General features: G+C 37.6%; 1 protein-coding gene and 1 pseudogene across 3 annotated transcripts in view; one reads left to right on the plus strand and one right to left on the minus strand.

Annotated features, from left to right (window-relative positions):
* Gipc2 (GIPC PDZ domain containing family member 2) overlaps positions 1-19,525 on the minus strand; it is a 91,373-nt gene that overhangs the window by 48,885 nt on the left and 22,963 nt on the right. For all 3 annotated transcript variants that reach the window (XM_074079687.1, XM_074079686.1, XM_074079688.1), the window contains 2 exons: positions 9,316-9,501; positions 348-528 (listed from right to left, as the gene is read on the minus strand). In XM_074079687.1, the coding sequence (XP_073935788.1) occupies positions 348-528; positions 9,316-9,501 (367 nt within the window). The remainder of the gene's footprint in view (positions 1-347; positions 529-9,315; positions 9,502-19,525) is intronic.
* On the plus strand, positions 1,676-3,627 carry LOC109702441 (hypoxanthine-guanine phosphoribosyltransferase pseudogene; annotated as a pseudogene).

A 19,525-nucleotide genomic window follows, 5' to 3' on the forward strand; every position in this document is an offset into this window, starting at 1 on the left:
AGAGCTCAATGAAAAATCTTTCCCGCTCTGCAAAACAGAAACAATCTGACATGCTGGCTCAGAAGCGTTTCAGCCACATCAAGTTCAGTCACTGCGTTAAACTTTGTAATTCCAAACGTTTGTTTAAAAAATGTCCATTGTCAAGGCAATTTTTCCCTTTTTTCCTTCTTTAATGTTTTCCTTATAAGTAAAGCTATCATTTTCAATGTTTGTAACTGAATATGTTGGATAAGATGATATACTTAAAAACACATGGTGCCACAGGCCAGAATTCCTTTCCCTTAGAAAGATAAACCAGGGGAAGGACAGTTCTCTCTCTCTAACACACACACACACACACAACTTACCAAATGCCTTCTTAGGTTCTATTAATGTCATGGTAAAGAGTTCCTCCTTTTTTAATTCTTTTAGCTTCTTAGCAACTTCAAAGTGACGTTTCCCAATGATATTTTCTCCATTTATGGACTCAATGTGATCTCCCACACAGATTGTTTTAACTGAGTCAGCAATGCTACCATCTTTAATTCTCTGAAAGAAAGAAAAATAATGGAAGTATGGAACATTACTTTTAATGCTCTTAAGATTACGTATACAAAATTGTATATATATATAATAAACATTTATAATGCAGTTTAATGCTCAGTTAAAGGTGGAAAACCAAGCAACAGAACAACCATCCTACCTCAACCATTCTTCATCTTCCTTACCATTTAGAATTCAGCTACCTCACAGCCACCATCTCTGGGAAGTTTTTCCTGACCTCTCCCAACCCATTCCCCCAAGAGTACTTTTTGCTATGTCTACTGAACTCTCAGCTAAGCAGTTCACATTTTCCATTTCACTTAATTCTAACAACTTGTATGAGACTCTCACATCACAGATGAGGAAGATGGAGCCTTGGGAAGATCAAGTGATTTGCCAGCTTCAACATACCACAGTGCAATTGTTCAGTACTTCTTGCTCTCCATTACTAAACTGTAATATCCTGGGCAGAAATAGTCTTATTCAGCCTTGCATGTCCTGTGCATAGACCAATACCTGCACAGCGATAAATGACTGTTGACTGCTACAAAAGTATAGAGATTACGCTTTTTCTACTGGCTACATTTTTAAACTTTTGTTACAAATACAAAGCTTCAAAGAATGGTATCACCATAGCCAAGAAGACCAATACCTAATCAGAGACAAGTATGGTTAACATTTTAGAAGTCAGTAAGGGACATTGGGGAGGGGAGGGAAGGAATAAACCCAGAGCCTCCTACACGATGAGAAAGGGCTCTACCACTTAAGCCACAGCACCAGTTCTTTTGGTGTTTTTGTTTTTCACTTTGGCCAAGGTGGCCTCTAACTCTTCATCATTCTGCCTCCATCTACCAAGTAGCTGGGATTATAGGCCTGCACCACCACACCAGCCAGTAAGAGTGATTTTATACTATCATTTTTCATTGATATATCTTAGATAAGGAAAATTTAGGCTCCAAGGAGAAACTTCAAGCTGTCTTTTTTTTTTTTTTTTTTTTGGTGGGGGGGAGGTGGCTAAGACAGAGTCTCACTATATAGCTCAGACTGGCCTTGAACTTGTGATCCTCCTTTCTCTTCCTCCTGAATGCTGAGATTACAGGTGTGAGACACCAAGCCAGGCTTCTACAATGCAGTTGTAATACAGAGTTTCAAAATGAAGTCTAAAATCCCTATGCTGGCACCAAGAATTTCTGAAAGTATTTTCAGGACAGGAACTCCAGAAAACTCTGCCAGGGTAACAGCCCTGCAAGGATGTACAAGTTCCTCCACAGTGGTGAGGAGTGAAGCAAAATGAATGCCACAGGGTCACAGATCCTTCCTGGGAATGAAAGGACAGGCATCTTAGGTACCACTGCTGTTCTGTCACAAAAAGCACCCTGCCAGGTGGAGGTATAACATCTTCTGAATCAGCAGAACCATTACTCATGGTGTCTAAGAGGAGAGAAACTCATCTCATGTGCCCAGTATCTCCCTAACTGTCACCAGAAAAAACTTGTAGAAGATACACCTAGGAAGGTTGGACATTTTTAAATTTTAAATTGTATCATTATATACCAAAACTCACAACAGACTTCTTTCTTACCCCAAATTTAAAGAATATTGCTATGTTCACTGTTAAGAATAACTATTAACATGCTAATAATATGCAAACGATACAATGATACCCATTTAAACAGAGCTCATTATTATTACAAATAGTTAATTCCAAAGCAAAGCCAGAGATGTCATAACTCAACAGGCATTGTTTCACTAAAAATCTTAATTAGTCTTACACAGTTAATAGAAACAATGGTAAGCACAACTTACTGCTCAATACTAGTTTCTAAACTGTCACAGAAAAATAAAATTAAACAAAAGATTAGCATCTAAAGAAAAAACTATTAAATATACTCTTACATAATCACTCCTAAAGAATTTGAAAATCTATAAGTTAGGCTTCTAGGGTTTGTTTTGGGATGTTTTTGGTGGTACTGGGGTTTGAAGCTAGGCAGGCGCTCTACCACCTGAGCCACTCCTCAACCCTCTAATTTACTTCTTGACAAACTTTGAACTCATTTTTTCTTCAATCAATTATACTATGCAAATTTCGGCGTCTCACCATGTATTTTTAGTTTTTAAGACTATTATAATTTTGTTTAAAATAAGCATTATTGGCCAAGGCAGCGAAGAGTGTCACACAAACGTCTGAGCATCCTCCACCTCTTCGCGGTACCCAACACACACCGCCGTCAGCCGGCATCCACCCCAAGCGACCGCAGCCCCAGAGTCGTGACTAGTGATGAACCAGGCTGTGACCCAGATTTATTCTGTATACCTAATCATTATGCCGAAATTTGGAAAAGGTGTTTTTTCCTCATGGACTAATTATGAACAGGACTGAAGGACTTCCTCAAAATGTGATGAGAGAAATGGGAGGCCATCACTTTGTAGCCCTCTGTGTGCTCAAGGAGGGCTATAAATTCTTTGCCAACCTGCTGGATTACATCAAAGCACTGACTAGAAATAGTGATAGATCCATTCCTATGACTGTAGAATTTATCAGACTGAAGAGCTACTGTAAGGACCAGTCAACCGGGGGCATAAAAGTAAATTGATGGAAATGATTTCTCAACTTTAACTGGAAAGAATGTCTTGATTGTTAAGATATAATTGACACTGGCAAAACAATGCAAACCTTGCTCTCCTTGGTCAAGTAGCATAACCCAAAGATGGTCAAGATTGCAAGCTTGTTGGTGAAAAGGACCTCTGGAAGTGTTGGATATAAGCCAGATTTGTTGGATTTGGAATTCCAGAAAAGTTTGTTGCTGGATATGCCCTTGACTATAATGAATACTTCAGGGATTTTAATCATGTTTGTGTCATTAGTGAAACTGGAAAAGCCAAATACAAAGCCTAAAATGAGAGTTCAAGTTGAGTCCAAAAACATGAGGCGTCCCATTGACATCACCAGTCAAATTATGAAATGTTCTAGTTCTGTGGCCATCTGCTTAGGAAAGCTTTTTGCATGAACCTTCTAAGAATTTATGTTTTATATTTTAGAAATGTCAGTTGTTTCATTCCTGAACTATTTATTTGCACTATGAGCTATAGGCAGATTATCAGTTCCCTTTGGGTGACTGTTGTTTAATTTATGAATGAAGAAAAATCTATTAAAAGTACATCATGATTAAATTATAATATTGAAATTGTGTCTGTAAAAAACATTTAAAGCAAAGATACATTAATTTTTTAATTGGTATTTTAATTTTTATATTCAGGAAAGAATAGAAGTGATTGAATATTGTTAATTATACCGCTGTGTGTTTAGAAAAGTCAGAAGCAGTCAGTTTTTACATCAGTGACAGAATCTAAGAGGTTTTGTTCAGTCTAATAAGCCTATTTCAGTAGTGTTGACTGTATTTTCCACTTACTCAGATTATCTATGAATCTTTGTCAACAGTTCCTTTTAAATGTAAACAAATAAATTCCAAAAAAATAGCTTTATTGGGTGAATTTGATCAAAGTACATTATATTGTAAACATCATAAACAAACCCTTTTATACAATTAAATTATGCTAATAAAAATTTAAAATAAAATAAACATTACATAAAATTAATTAGATAAAAGACTTAAAAGCCATGTATGACTCTTACCAGTGAATTAAAGATCACAGTAACAACAATCTTGTGTCACCCAGACCTGTGGATAGCTGTAGAGGTCACCAGAAGAGTGCCCAGACTAAAGAAGGAAATGCAGAAGTCGCAACAGGCAGCAGGGTGAGAATCCAGGCAGCCAGAGGAAAATTGAAAGCATACATAATTGTCAGAGGCAACAGATAAGGATCTGAGATGATAAGAAAAGAAAATCAACATAAGAAACAGAGAAACACATCAGAAGGCAGACCAAATACAGAGCAGAGCAAGAAAACACTGATTATTTTATGGGTTAGCTGAGCCTTGGCTTCCTAAGTGGGTAGGATGAGGTAGCAAATGGAGACAAGTTTCTGAAACCTAGTGAACTTTGACAACAATACAATAATGAGATAGAGGTTAATAAATATTGCTAAGAGCACTACTCAGGTCCAAAAGACCAAGAGGGGAAAAAGAGAGACGTTAATGAAACTATATGCTTGTATTTATTCAGTCACTTATACTATTCCCTATTTGCTTAAGAACTTTCATCTGGCTTTGAAGACTAATGCTGCAAAAGGCAAAGAAGACTTATTGAATAATTTTTGGAAGATAGGATTTACATTATCAAATGTAGAGGTTCCCATCAGCTTAGATCATTACTGAATTGTGTTTTCCACTCTATCCTCCTTCTATGTTTAGAGAACTTTGCCTTCTCATCACAGACATCAGCAGCACTGTAGGGTGACACCTGCAACCCCCAAATCATAAGCACAGGACTCAAGGCTATTTGAGCTGCATGCCCTGTCACCATGTTCAGTAGCCACTGATCCTTCCCACAGTGTCCTGAACCCTTGCTCACACTAATAAACTAATATCCACACAACACTGTAAATTGGTAAATCTCTCATTTATCCCTCACAATTAGCCTAGGAAGGGAATGTTTATTGTTCTAGTTAATGAATGAAAAAATCAAGGCACAACCTGGCCAAGATAACTCAACTAATAAACAACAGAATTCAGTCTCAGAGGTAATATAAAATTTTTACATAAAAAGTCAGATGTAGACATGAAGATCTTCTGTCCCCAAGTGCAGCTCTAGGTTAAAACTGTCTAAAATAATCTACGACTCTTGGACTCTGGTTACACCTTAGAATCCTTTCCCCTTGACTTCCTGCCACTTCAAGCCTTTGTGATTCTTAGTTTGGACAACCAAATAAGCAAAATGTTAGAACTACATAAGTGCCATATGTCTAAGGACTGTGATCACTCTGAAACGTGACTCATTTGGTTCTACTAAATTAATTGTGCCAAACTGCAAGGATTTCCATGTAGATATTCCGAAAATGATAGCTCTGTGCTTATTCACAACTATTTCCATTTAATATGAACTCAAGTGGTTAAAACCAATTCAAAGTGAGATTCTATTTTAAAAAACAAGCCTAGCATGGTGGTACACATCTGTAATCCCACCTAGTCAGGATGTAAAACCAAGAGACCCTATCAAAAACGAACTAAAGCAAAAAGGGGGAGGGGCATGACTCAAGCATGAGGCCCTGCATTCAATCCCTAGTTTTAAAAAAAATTCAACCTCATGCACATTATAAGCCTTTATTTTTATTTTGAATCTAAAAGTCTCTTTTCTTAAATTCGGGATCGGTATGGATCCCAGTTCAAATATGACCTGCCACCTGTTTTTATATGACCCATAAGAATGGTTGTTACCTTTTTGAATGGTTTTTAAGAATCAATATTCATAATATGAAAATTATATGAAGTCCAATTACGGTCCATGAGTAAAGTGTCAGTGGAAAACTCCATGCTCACTCAAGTATAACCCAAGGCTGTCATGCTGCAGTTAGTGGCTGAGCTGAGCAGTTGCCCATACAAACACACAAGGCACAATACGTAGTATCTGTTCCTTTACAGGGTATGTAAATAAACACAACTTGTACCAGAATGTGATTTTGAAGTATCAATCCCCCATTTTTAAAAAAATCAGATCTCCTTAGAGAAATGATTGATTCCAGGCATGTGGAAAAGCAAATATAAACCTAGAACTAAAAAATAAGGAACTGCTCAACAAAATGATGGAGTCAAATCAAAGTGACACAGAATCCAGCGTAAAGAGATTCATACAGGACAAATCTCAGAAAACTTGAGCATCAAAATAGATGACACTAATAGATTTTAACCCATGGAATAAAGTAAAAAATGAGGCACCCATGCTGACAATACGCAAACAAATAAATAAGAAGTTTGGGGGTTTTAGTTTTTGGTTTTGACCCTGCTAGGGACTGAACCCAGAGCCTCATGCAGGAGTGCTTTTTTTTTTTTTTTTTAACAATAGAAGGTTTCTATTGTTATAAAGAATATTAGAAAAATCATCACTTTGCCACCATTACAGGAAAAACTTACTCAGTCAAAATATGTGTAAATAGATATTAGCTCTGTGGGGTATAAGGGAACAGGATATTTTCATGAAGTCAAAGTATCTCCCCACAACTCTTTATTAAATACAAAGAGAAATACACAACCTGTCTCTCAACATGAGGAGACATTGGGGGGAAAAAAAGGGATCGTCTATAAAAGACTAAAAAGTTAATCTAGACTTCAAAGATTATAAAGGCAGGACAGTTAAATGAAAAGTATAGTCTTGGATTGGCCCTGTTGTGCAGGGAGGGGAGACACTGTTAGTACAATCAACAGAAATGCATGCAGTTTAGCTTTAAAGTACTGAAGTTAGATTTCCTGTACCACAGTTATACACAGAGGATTATACATAGTAATTACCCTCTGAAGAATTAAGGAGTAAAAAAGATGTGTGTGTGTGTCTGTGTGTGTGTGTATGTGTGTGTGTGTAAAAGTACACAAGAGGAAAATGTAGCAAAATGTAGCAAATAGTAAAACTTGGACATGTAAGTGATATTGATTATTTATTACTATTGCAATCTTTCCATATATTTGAAATTATCTCAATTTTAAAAATTTATCAACTATGTATGCTATCTCTCTTTTAAAGTGAACAGCTTGAATTACGTTCCACTTTCTCCTTTGCTACCACGCCCTCAGTCTCCACAGAGCTAGTGACCGGTGCTCAAAGGCAGGCTCATGTTAACGAGGCACTTTTTGAAAAGTAGAGACACCCACTCCAAACATCAGAGGTCAACACCTAAAAAATCCACACATGCTTGCAAGACTTCCAAAGCCTTTCCCTGCTGACATCAGAGAGGCACTGCTGATGTGTCTCATGTCCTGAGCCTCCCCTGAACCATCCCACATGACTTCCCGACTCAAAGATTTTTCCATTTGGTCACTGGCTCAACGTGCAGCACAGTCATATCTTTTGCAGGGCTAAAAATAGCAACTCTATCAAGTGGGAAGTTAAAGTACCATTTACAGTTAAGATAACCTCCCTAGGACTATTTCTCTAACAATGACAATGCATCATCAAATCAGGATTTGGACAAAATAAGGGCACACAACACACTGTGTGCACGCAGACTATCACTAAGTCTTATTCCTAACACTTAGTCTTAGCGTTAGGAATGCCAGCTCTGGAGTCAGATTTCTTGGACTCAAATCCTGAATTTGTCTAGTTGTATAACTTTGGGCAAGCTATGTAACCTTCCTGATCCTTTGTTACATCTGGAAAATGGAGCTTACTAATGTTACCTACCATGAACAAATCTCATAGACATCATGTTGAAAAGAAGCCAGAACCAACAGAGTACGTGATGTATGATTATGTAAACTTCAAGAACAAGCAAATGGTGGTAGAGATTAAAATAGTGGTCACTTTGGGGTAGGGGGTGGTAGTGGTGAGAGTACTGACTGGGAAAGGGCACATGGAAGCCTTGGGGTGGCAGAAATCCAATTTCCATTAACTGGGTGATAGTTAGAGGGGTGTTAATATGTAAAAATTCATTAAACCATACATCAAAAATTATACCACAATATAAAAGTAAGTAAAAAGACATAATACCAGCAAATTAAAATCACTGTGAGGCTCAAATGAGAAAATGCATGTAAAGTGCCTAATATATAGTAGCATTCAATATAAGTCAACTGTTACATTTTCTACAGTCAGTGCTAAGGCAGCAGAATTACTCTAGCCCAGGACTCCAGCGGCAATATAGCAAAACACCGTCTCACAAGAAAATTGAAATACTGCATCTGTACTGATCATGTACAGACTATTTTGCTTGTCACTGTTCCCCAAACAAAAATATAACAACTATCTACATATCACTTACATTGCAAGAGGTATTTTAAGTAATCTAGAGAAGATTTAAAAGTGTACAGGAGAGGTGCATAGATTCTATGCATACACTGATATTTGCACTACTGGAGTTTGAACTCAGAGCCTCACGCTTGCTAAGCAGGTGCTCTTCTCCTTGAGACACTCCACCAGCCCTGGCTGTGCTATCTGTATAAAAGACTTGAGCATGGGGGCTGCGGGGGGGGGGGGGGGGTCCTGGAACCAATACCTGCATAGACAGCAAGGGACAACTGTAGTCCTTATAACAGAATTATTTTTTTAAGAGTTTACCTTCTTTCTACTTCTCCTTAGTTTTATAATATTCATACCACTTTAAACTTCTTGATCTTACCTTTGAAACTCTATATTACTCTCTTTATACTTACACAAAGAAATTATATTATTCAGATAATTTTGAATACCATTTTTAAAGAAAGGTAGCCAAAAGTCTGTGCAGTTAGAAGTTAACATTAAATCACTAGAAATCAGCCTGAAAGTCACCAGGTGTTGAACCTACAGACCTAGAAAATGTTTTGTGGATGCTGAGTAGGCACCAAGCTGTCATTTTCAGTAAGTTCTAAATTCTAGAAGAGGTTTAAACCAAAGCGAAGAAATTCAAGGAAGGGCAAATAAAAAGTGATGTCTTCTGATCATCTTCTTAACTGAAAATGGAACATTACAAATTCATGCATCCCTGCTGTGCCAGCTCTCACTCTGAAGATCATTTCTAACTTTTTTTCTGTTTTTGTTTTTTTTTAGTTTTGTTGACAGATCCTCACTATCTAGCCCAGGGTAGCCTTGAACTTGTGACTCTCCAGCCTCTGCTTTCCCAAGTGCGAGGATTATTTCAACTCATTTCTAATTTTCTTTTACTAAATGCTACCCTCAATTAGGTCACCTTGTTTCTTGTTTTTTAACTTACCTTGATAAAAGCATAGCCAACACCGTTGTCTGTAATGGTGAGCCCCAGAGAGTCCTCAGATTTATACACGTTCACTTCCTTTTTTGTTCCTTTCACATGGGCAAATATGAAATCTTCAAGACCTAGCTGCCCTCCTAGGAGTCTTTTCATGTCAACTTTAGGTGTATTTAAAGTGCAATATAAGATCTGCAAATAAAATGAAATATTTAGGTCAGTTTCCATCACAATAACATCATGCTCATTAATTTGTTCAATAAACATTTATTGAGTGAATCTGTCCTCAATTTGTGATGTAAAAGTCCACATCATAAGAGGTGTTTGCAGGTTGTTGGCTAGATAGACTCTCACACACACTTGCGTGAAGGTTTCCTAGGGGCCAGACCCTGGGTCAAGCAATTTGTATCTGTTAGCACATTGAATCCTCATGATAACTTTATGAAGTACATAGTTATCCCGGACTTACGACAGGAAATTAAGATGTAACAAGGTAAAGTAATTGGCCTAAAGTCACAAAGCTGATACTCATCACAGCCAAAGACCTGAGTTCAGGTCTCACCACCTTCAAAGTGGTTTAAACTGTGTGACCTGCTATCTACAATGCTGAGGTGGGAAACCACATTCCCAAAAGTGGGCATGATAAGTTCCTGTGGGATGTACACACTACAGAGGAAGTGCAAGCAAGCTGACACATGCAAACTGGTAAGCACATTTTTAAATAAGGACCTTTATATTTATCATGCATTATAGTACTTTTAAAAGAGTAATTTAATTAGCGGATGATATGTTAAAATGAAAATGTTTTAGGGCTAAAATGGACCTCAAAGACAAACAAATCCAATCCCTTAACTTTCTTTAAAAAGGAGGGACTGAGATCTGGAGGATTTACAGCAACTTGTCCAAATCACAAAATGAAAGAAAGATAACCGAAAAGTAACAGAACACTGGAAAATTATGTGAAGGTTTTAAAGAGACTTCTTATGTTTACCAAGTTTTTATTTGGCCTAATTTTCCTTCAGAAATATGACTTGTATGGCTCAAGCAGTACAGCACATGCCTTACAAGCACAAAGCCCTGAGTTACAACTCCAGTACCACCAAAAAAAATCAGTGCCACTCTTAAATTTGTTAACCATAACCTAGGCAATATGGGGACCCAAATACAAAATTATGGAAGAAAAGAGAGGTTGAGACCCTCTCATTAGTTTAAAAGCTGAGTGCAAGAGCCAGGTGCAATGACTCAAGCCATAATCTCAGCTACTCAGAAGGCAAAAAATTAGTGAAATCTCATCTCAACCAATAATCCAGGCCTGGTGTTTCACACCTGTAATCCCAGCTACATGGGAGGAGGACCTTGGTCTAGACCAGCCCTGGGCAAAAACTGACCTGAAAAATAACTAAAACAAAAAGAGGCTGGAGGTGCAGCTCAAGTGGTAGAGAGCCTGCCTAGCAAACGTGAAGCCCTGAGTTCAAACCCCTGGTACCACCAAAAAAAAATTTTAATTCAATAAATATTCATTTAGTACCTTCTATGTATCAAACCAAAAAGGAAAATTTTAATACGGCTTTTCATGCCTAGAAGGATAAATGGAATTTTTTTTAACAAATCTGTTTTGTAATAGATAAAAAGGTTTATTTAGCCCATTGTTTTGTAGGTTCTAAGTCAAGATCAGATGGCTCCATTTGTTTGACCTCTGGTTGAGGACAGCAGGTTGCACACATCATGGTGAAAGCGTGGGGGTGGGGAGTTTACATGGCAAGTCAGAGAGGGAGACTGGAGTCCCACAGTCCCTTCCAAGGGCATGCCCCAATGACAAGAGCCTCCCACTTGGTCCCACCTCCCTTAGAGCCAAGCCTTCAATGACAATGGACCTTTTGAGGACTCAGATCACACCCAACCACAGCGCCTCACTTCAGCCTTCTCTTAACGTCTCTTGTGTCCCTGGTTTCCACCACTCCCGATCCCCACCAGAATCTTGAGCCTTAACACATCCATAATCCTCACAAAACTTGAAAAGAGGGTATAGCTACTACATACCAAATGGCTGTTTAGACCATGTTAAAATGTACCTGGATGAGAAGAGCTCCATGAAATAAAGTTTTCCCTGCTATGCAATTAAAGTTTAGAGTGGTCACAGGAGCTCAGGTCAATCCCAGGGGTGTGAACAGAGCTGGTTATGAGGCAGGGAAATGGCCTCTTTTCATCCTGGGCTTTACTGGGCTTTTAATTTAACTCTCTGTGTTCCTGCCATGGGTAAAATACATTCAGCTTTATAGTCATTATGTTTTTGTAAATATTCTCTAATGTAAAAAGTCAATTCAGCCAAAAATGGTTTCTATTTCTAATTGTAAAATCAATGGCAAAATCATTCCATTGGCAAAAATCACTATGAATTGACAGAGAGGAAGGGGATACACACAGAAGCCAACTTATCTGACTTCCTTTCTCAAAGTCATGAGTCATAAAAGAAACGACATAGTTGTCTCTGGGTTTTTTTTTTTTTTTTTCAGTGAATCTGCCAATCATGTAGCATATTCCAAACACTACTTACATAAAATCAACTTGACAATTAAATAAAAACAGGGAAATAAAAGATTAAAACCCAACAACAGTACAACAGGATAAGAGGAAAGCACCCCAGCCACAAAAAAGGAAATCTCACACAATGTGAGCTTCTCCTTGCAAAGCTGCTTCCTTTCTTCCAGTCTAATCACGCTCATCACTGCAGAGCAAACATGAGATTTCCTGTAAGTAGAACCCATTTCCCACTGTGCTTCCTCCCTTCAGAAAAACGCTCCTTGCCAGGCACCCCCCGTTGGCAACTCAGATATCCTTTTCATACTTTTTTTTTTTCCAGAAGGAGTGAAGGCAGTTCTCCCCTTCACTGAGCAGAGTTCCATGGAAGCCATGTTGAGAATCTGCAGGTGAAGTAAGACCTTGATAGCAGCAAGTAACCAAAGCCCAGAACTGCAGATCAGTTCTACACAAGAATAAGAACCCATCAATCACTCCTCACACTGCTATCAGCGGCTTTGTCTCTTAGTGTGTGCCTGAGGTCTAGAGAATCAACCTCGTCCTCATAGAGACTGTATTTTGAACTGAAGAGTAAGACAGTGATACACTACCTTCTAAATGCTGCCTAAGAGGCCACGATGGGAAGGGGACCGGGAAGTAGTGACGAGGTCTGGTAAAGATGAACCAATGTGAGTTGCAATACACAAATGCATGGAAGCAACCCTAGGAATCTCTGTATAGTTATCTTTATCCCAAACTAGCAAAAACACTATGTCTTTCTTATCATCATTTATGTTTTCTCTTCAACAAAATCAGAGAACAAAAGAGTAGAACAGGTTCTGTCCAGAAGCAGGGGAGTCAGGGGGAACAAATAAAAAAATAAAGAAAGAAATACTATCTAGTTCTTCTTCATTCATCTACTCATCAAATACCCAATGAAAACCTACTTTTTGCCAAGCTCTGTGCTGGACACAGGTGTACACAGATGAATATCCCAGTTCCTATACAAAAGCAACTCCCAGGCTGGCAGATGGGACAACACAAAGAGCCAGTTGTGATATAGTAAAGCCATGACTATTTAAATCCAAAGGATCCTCAAATATAGACCATGAACTTTCCTGCCCTTCCTCATACAGTTCTCCAAGTCCCAAACCTAAATACCTGTCCAACTACCCCATCCCATTCCATCCCAACCCATCCCAAGGCCCTTATCTGTTGAGACTGCTCAAATGCGACTGCTAAGGTGGAATCAACCACTCTCTGCCCTGTGCTCACATAGTACAGACCTAGCACCTCATCTGAGTGTCAGGATCACCTTGCCTGAAAGTCCACTTGGTTTCACACATGCACTCGTCATTCTCACGACCATCTTTCTACAACATCTAGCAAGTGCCTTGCGCAGTTTATATCTGAAGGGCATTTAAAGGACACATTCATTTACCTCATCTAACAAAACACATCTGTGTCCTAGGTTATATTACCCTCAGTCTCAGTAGATGAGAAAATTATGACTCTATCCTATTAACACAGCTAGTAAATATTTGCTATTAAGAAGAAACATGAGGCCTGGAGGTGTAGCTCAGTGGTAGAGAGCATGCTTGGCACGAGTTCTAGGGCATCTGTGTTTAGTGGTTTATCACCATCATTGCCTATTTCCATAAAGTAGATGAAGTACTCATGATTATCCCATTTTTTTATTGCCCAACAAGAATATAATGTGAACTGCACAATTTTAAATTTTGTGATAATCACATTAACAAAAATTTTAAGAAGTGTGAATTTAAAGTTATGTTTTAATCATATAACCCAGTATAATCAAAGTATTCGCATTGCTACATATAACCAATTTAAAATTTATAAGATAGTTCATATTTTTGTACTGCATTTTTCAGATTTGGTGTGTTTTTACTCTTGTATCTTATCTCAATTTCGACTAGCCAGACACATTTAAAATACTCAGTATTCGTATTTGGCTAATGTAATCGTATTGTGCGTCTCAACTGTAGATTCCCACACCTTATCAATATTAAGACTTTGTGTGTTTCCCATTTCTATTTATCTGATTATGTCATTTCCTTGGGCAAAAATACCATATCTTGAACCTAATTTCTAAACCCAGTCTACTATATCTGCCAAAATCTTCCCCATCCAGTGAAGCCTGAGTAAATTTTCCTGTGATTATCACTCTAGGATAATGTTATTTATCTTCTACATACCTATGAGATTTCATGCAACTCTTGTGGTACTTACCACCATATGACACTTTGTAAACTTTTAGTAGGTAGGGATTTTATGACATTGTGGTTGTCTTACTGTATGCCTATCACTGTGCCTTATCTACTGGCAGGGATGGATTAATTGAAGAAAGCCATTGCCCTTCGGGGCCACACAATGGAGGTCCTTGAATTGTTATTACTGTGTTGGACATCAGTATTTATAGTATCTGTTCCCTGTTCCCAAAATATTAGTTTGGAAACTTCTTCTCCCTCTTCAGCCACATCAGGGCTTAGGTGGGAGTGACCATACCCTCAATTCCATTAAGAACGAAGCATAATTAAGTTTAAGTCACTAAATGACTAATTCACAATGCAATTTAGGCCAAGAAGATCCTAGTTGTCACGAGTATGTACTTTTGCTCTGCCATGTCCTCCCCACCATGATGTTCCTCCTGAACTCGGGCCCAAAGTAATGCAGCCAGCAGACCATGGACTAAAACCAGGAGTTAAAATACACCTTCCCCTCCTCTGAGTTGATTTGTTCAGGTGCTTTGTCACAGAGACAAAAAATGACTAGCACAAATTTCACACAGTCTCTTATTTACAATGTCAACAAGATAATGATGTCTAGACGGGAGTTATCCTTACAATGACTGTTAAATAGAAGGAAGATAAAAGGAAGAACAGGGTATGGTGGTACACTTCTATAATCCCAGGACTCAGGAAGCTGAAGCAGGAAGAGTGCAAGGTTGAGGCCAACCTAAGCCATATAGGAAGTGGTCTGGGACACAGTGGGGCATATCTCCAAGACCTGATCCACCCTAATTCTCTACCCTCCACACTCAATGATTAACCAAGTCATTTGGCCTCCTGTATCCTCATGAAAGTCAGGGTCATTAGCAAAGTTTGAACTGCATCATAGAATTGTCACAAAAATTCAATGAGAGACTATATATAAAAAATTCAATGAGAGGCTATATATAAAAAGCACCAAGTGCTGGTGGCTCACACCTATAATCCTAGCTTCTTGGGAGGAGGATTACAGTTCAAGGCCATCCCAGGCAAATAGTTCATGAGATCCCATTTTCCAAATAACCAGAGCAAAAGGGACTGGAGGTATGGCTCAAGCAGTAGGGTGCCTGCTTTGCAAGCAAAAAGCCCTGAATTCAAACCCCATTTCCACTAAAAAAATGCACTTTATGAACTACAAAGCTTAGTCTAAGGGCTTTTATCATTATCCCCACAAGACAGATGCTTCCTGAAAAGTAATATTTACACCTATGCTTGAGAGTGTCTTCAATTGCATGACTTTTGCAGAAGATACTATTTTTTGCTTTTTTAATATCATGAGAAGGTTAAATTTCATTTTCCCTCACACGATGTTATCCTTCAGATTTTTTACTGAATGATAACTCATGGACAGTATTCTTACTATGCATTGATATATTAATTGTGACTTTCCTCAGCATTTTCAAATTCTTATCACAGTTATGACTATTCATCATTGAAACTCACATGGTGAGGATGATAAAAGACTGAATCATTGTACAGAACCACTAAAATAATGTTGCTTTTTGTCTGATGGCACAGACAAAAAGCAAAGTATATATTATACAAATATTGTGACCAGCACTAAATATCCAACTTGTCATTAGTGCCTTAAAAGAGGCATAAACCAATGGACAAATCTCTCCAAAAACACATCAAAATCATTTTTTAAAACCTCAGGAAATCCATTTCCAACTTTCTTTTGTTTAATGTTTTCCTTAAACAGGAACTATGCTGGACAAAGTTTCTACATGTTCCAAAGATATCTGAAAAAAAATTATGGGTCTGTGCACCTGGAATTACATTATTTTTGGACGTAGTTTTACTTGTAAGCAACTGTGCCTACCTAAAGTCACAGTACTACTAAATATTTTATATGACTAATTTCCTATAGCTGAATCTTCCCTAGAACCTTACTTACTTCATATACTTTATCTCAAATAAGCATTATAAAAATGTCACAGAAATAAAGAAAAGAAACTGCATAATAGCAAGCCCAGTAATTAACTAAACCCTACTTTCTTTGGGAGTTATTACCATATCTTTACACATAAGAAACCACCTGGATTATTGTTTCCATTGTTAATGAATAGATTTTATCTGGGCTGTTCTTATTAGCTAGGTCCCAAACACTTTCCTCAAAAAGAAAAAAAAGTTTATTTTACCTCCATCTAGGTAATTGCCCTTAAAATACCAGGAATTAAAAACAACCTTAAACTAAGAACAAAATAATTACTGGGAGCGGGGAGACAATTACCCACTTGTCCTGAGTGCTTAAATAGAAGAGATCAGCCCAAGTCAAGTCACAGAGACAGAATTACACTACTCAAAGCTCTTCCAAAAAGAAGCCAGGTGTGGTAGCATATACCTGTAATCCCAGCACTTGGAAGGTTGAGCCAGGAGGATCTGAAGTTCAAGGCCAGCCTGGACAATCTAGTGAGACTCTCTCCCTCACAAAAAGCTCAGCATCTCTCATGCTATATGATCCTCCAAAAAATTTGATTCATGTGTTATATATATATCAAGAAATTTTTATAAACTCAAAACTATCTTTCAATTATATTCATAGACTAAAGCAAGTGCTCATCCCTCTTAGAAGTACATATTTTGGATTTGGGCTCCCACATCTACTAAAGTAAAGTAAAGAAAGCAAAAAAGCTGGGAAGAGGAGGTCTGCAAGGCTAAAAAGAAAATCAGCATCAGTTATTCATGTGCATCAGCTGCTTGCACATGACCTCGCTTAACCCTAACAACAGTTCTAGGTGAAAAGTATCTTCATAGGCTCAGCAACTCTAATCTGAAAACCTGAATCCAAAATGTCCCAAAACCCAAAACTTTTTGTGTACCGACATGATGCCATAAGCGGAATGTTCCACACCAGGAAACTTTGTTTTATGAACAAAATCATTTAAACTATTGTACAAAATTACTTTCAGCTATGGGTATAAGGTATGCATGAAACAGAAATTAATTTCTTGCTTAGACTTGGGTCGCATCCCACAGATATTTCATGATGTATATGTAAATATTCCAAAAGAAAAAAAGAAAAGAATCTGGAATTCAAAATCCTTCTGATTCCAAGTATTGGGATAAGGGCTACTCAGCTACTCAAATTATGTATTTCCTTTTCAGTTTTGTTTGTTTGTTTGTTTGGTGCTGGGAATTGAATCCAGGGTCAAATCTATGGTAAGTACATACTTTCCCACAACCTATATCCCCAGCCCTACCCATATTTTACTACTTAGAAAAATAATGGCTTGTGTGGGGTCAGTCATATAAGTAGTATTTGGTGCACTAGGATGCTGACCTTGGTTGACTGATTCCAATCTTCTCCCTGCATGCTTCTCTGACATAGGGACATCTAAGTTATTAGTCACTTCCCAATGCATTAGCTCAACTAATCCTGTGAGTCAAACATCTAGACAAGAATTGCTTGGCCTTAGGCAGACAAGAAAATCAGCTCAGATCTATTAAGTGGTTTATCTAAGGTCACACAGCTAGTTAATATCAGTCATAACTAGAGTTCAGACTTTGGGGTTTTTTCCTAATCCTTTATACTATAGCTGGGATGGAAATATAAACTCTGTTTTGAATTTAAAACTCCTAGAAGCCAGAGACAATGCAAGTCCATGCTCTACATAGAGCCAAATACAGTGTGCTTAATAAACCACCTGCTTCCTAAAAGAAGTAAGACAGCTTGCAAAGAATGAACTATTTATAAATGGTTAATTAAACAGTTAAAAAATATCAAAATGCAATAATGCATTACCGTTTGATTTGAATTACTGTAAATGAACAACTTTTAAAATATCCTGAGAATTAATTTCAAAACTGACCAGTTGCATTCATTTCTTTGTATTATAAATAGACAAAATTTCATGTCTATTATTTTCCCTGCTCAATTTCTAAGATTAGTTTTTAAATATACATCATTTTATACAAACACTGCTTTTACCTCTACTTTGTCAATTGCGATAGTCATCTAGAAACAAGTTTCAGGGCTTGGGAAAGATACAAAACCGGCAACGAGACAGATACGTGGAAACATGACACCATATGCTCTATTTAGATCTTCGTGAGGATGTTGTACAAAGCCCTGACTCGAAGTGGGTAGAACTTTCTATAAATGATTCACTTCTAAATTAGCTGCCCTGGGTCAGCAGTGGTAAGCCTTAAATAAAAGGTGAATCACTCTTTGTACTCTTTCTTCTCCAGTACAACTGCTTTTTTTTTTTTTGACTATTTTTTTGACTAAAATAGTGTGACAATAGAATTTTATCCAAAAAGAAAAGGAAAGATAGTCAAATTTATATTTTCATCTACTAAATGACTTCCCAGAAAGAACCAAAAGAACATTGTGCTATGAAATCTAATCAAGGCAACTATGTATCCCAAAAAAATCAAAACTGCAAAGCAATTCTTGAAACACAAAGAAAGGTTAAAAGAATATGGATAGGTTTTAGACTTGCTTTTGTGGACATGACCCAGACACTAAACCAACAAATAAGATAAGTCGAATGTTCATAGCTATATATATCATCCTCTCCTACAATATTTCTGCAGTTAGAGGAGATATCTGAGCTTATCCTGTCCAATAATACTGCAAGGTTGCAGGCCAATTTTAAAGACATCATAAACCACTGCCACACCCCCTTGTCAGGTGCTGTCTTTCTAAATTAGTTATCTTCTTTAAAGACAACTCCTATTTAACATTAAAGATGAGAGAGCACCTAAACTGGCAAGAAGAGACTGGAACAGCACACATTTCACATCCTGGAATGGTAGGGTAGTTTATTATTCTAAATTATAATTATTAGTAAAGAGATTTGTGAAGCTAAACCTTCCAGTTAAAAGCAAATACACAAACACAATTTGTAAAAGATGGCCATCTGACATCAAAAGGCTCCTTAAACAAAACTTTCAAGTTTGTTTGGCAGAATGCTCACATGGCACAGTGTTCCTCTTAGCCTAAGAAACTGTCTTACAACTCTTAGAATGAAGTGTCTAAAAAGCATGTGATATCTAAAAACCACCAAATGAATCATAGAAAATTAGAAGGCTGGCATGGTGAGCCATTCAGGTATCAAGGTGGAGTGATGACAGCAGATGATGCATTCTTTATTCTCTAGAACAAATTCTCACAGAAAGATGAGCACTTTGTGGAGTAAAAAAATAGGCCATTAGAGAAGCAGTCAGAAAGAAAGGAGAGAGGAGAGGGAGATTAATATTTATTCCAAACTAGGACCTGAAAAATGTTAGGAAAACATACTGCTAGGTTCCCTGGTAACAAAGAATTTGGGAGAAGGTGTTGGAGGCAAATTCACCAACCACTTCAGGCACTGAAATTATTTGTCAGGAAGTTGGAAAGTGTAAGAAAACACACCTCTGGGTAGAGCTCATGGGACTAAATACACAAGTGTGAGCTCCCTACTCTG

Source organism: Castor canadensis, chromosome 7 (genome assembly GCF_047511655.1).
Source record: "Castor canadensis chromosome 7, mCasCan1.hap1v2, whole genome shotgun sequence".
NCBI lineage: Eukaryota > Metazoa > Chordata > Mammalia > Rodentia > Castoridae > Castor > Castor canadensis.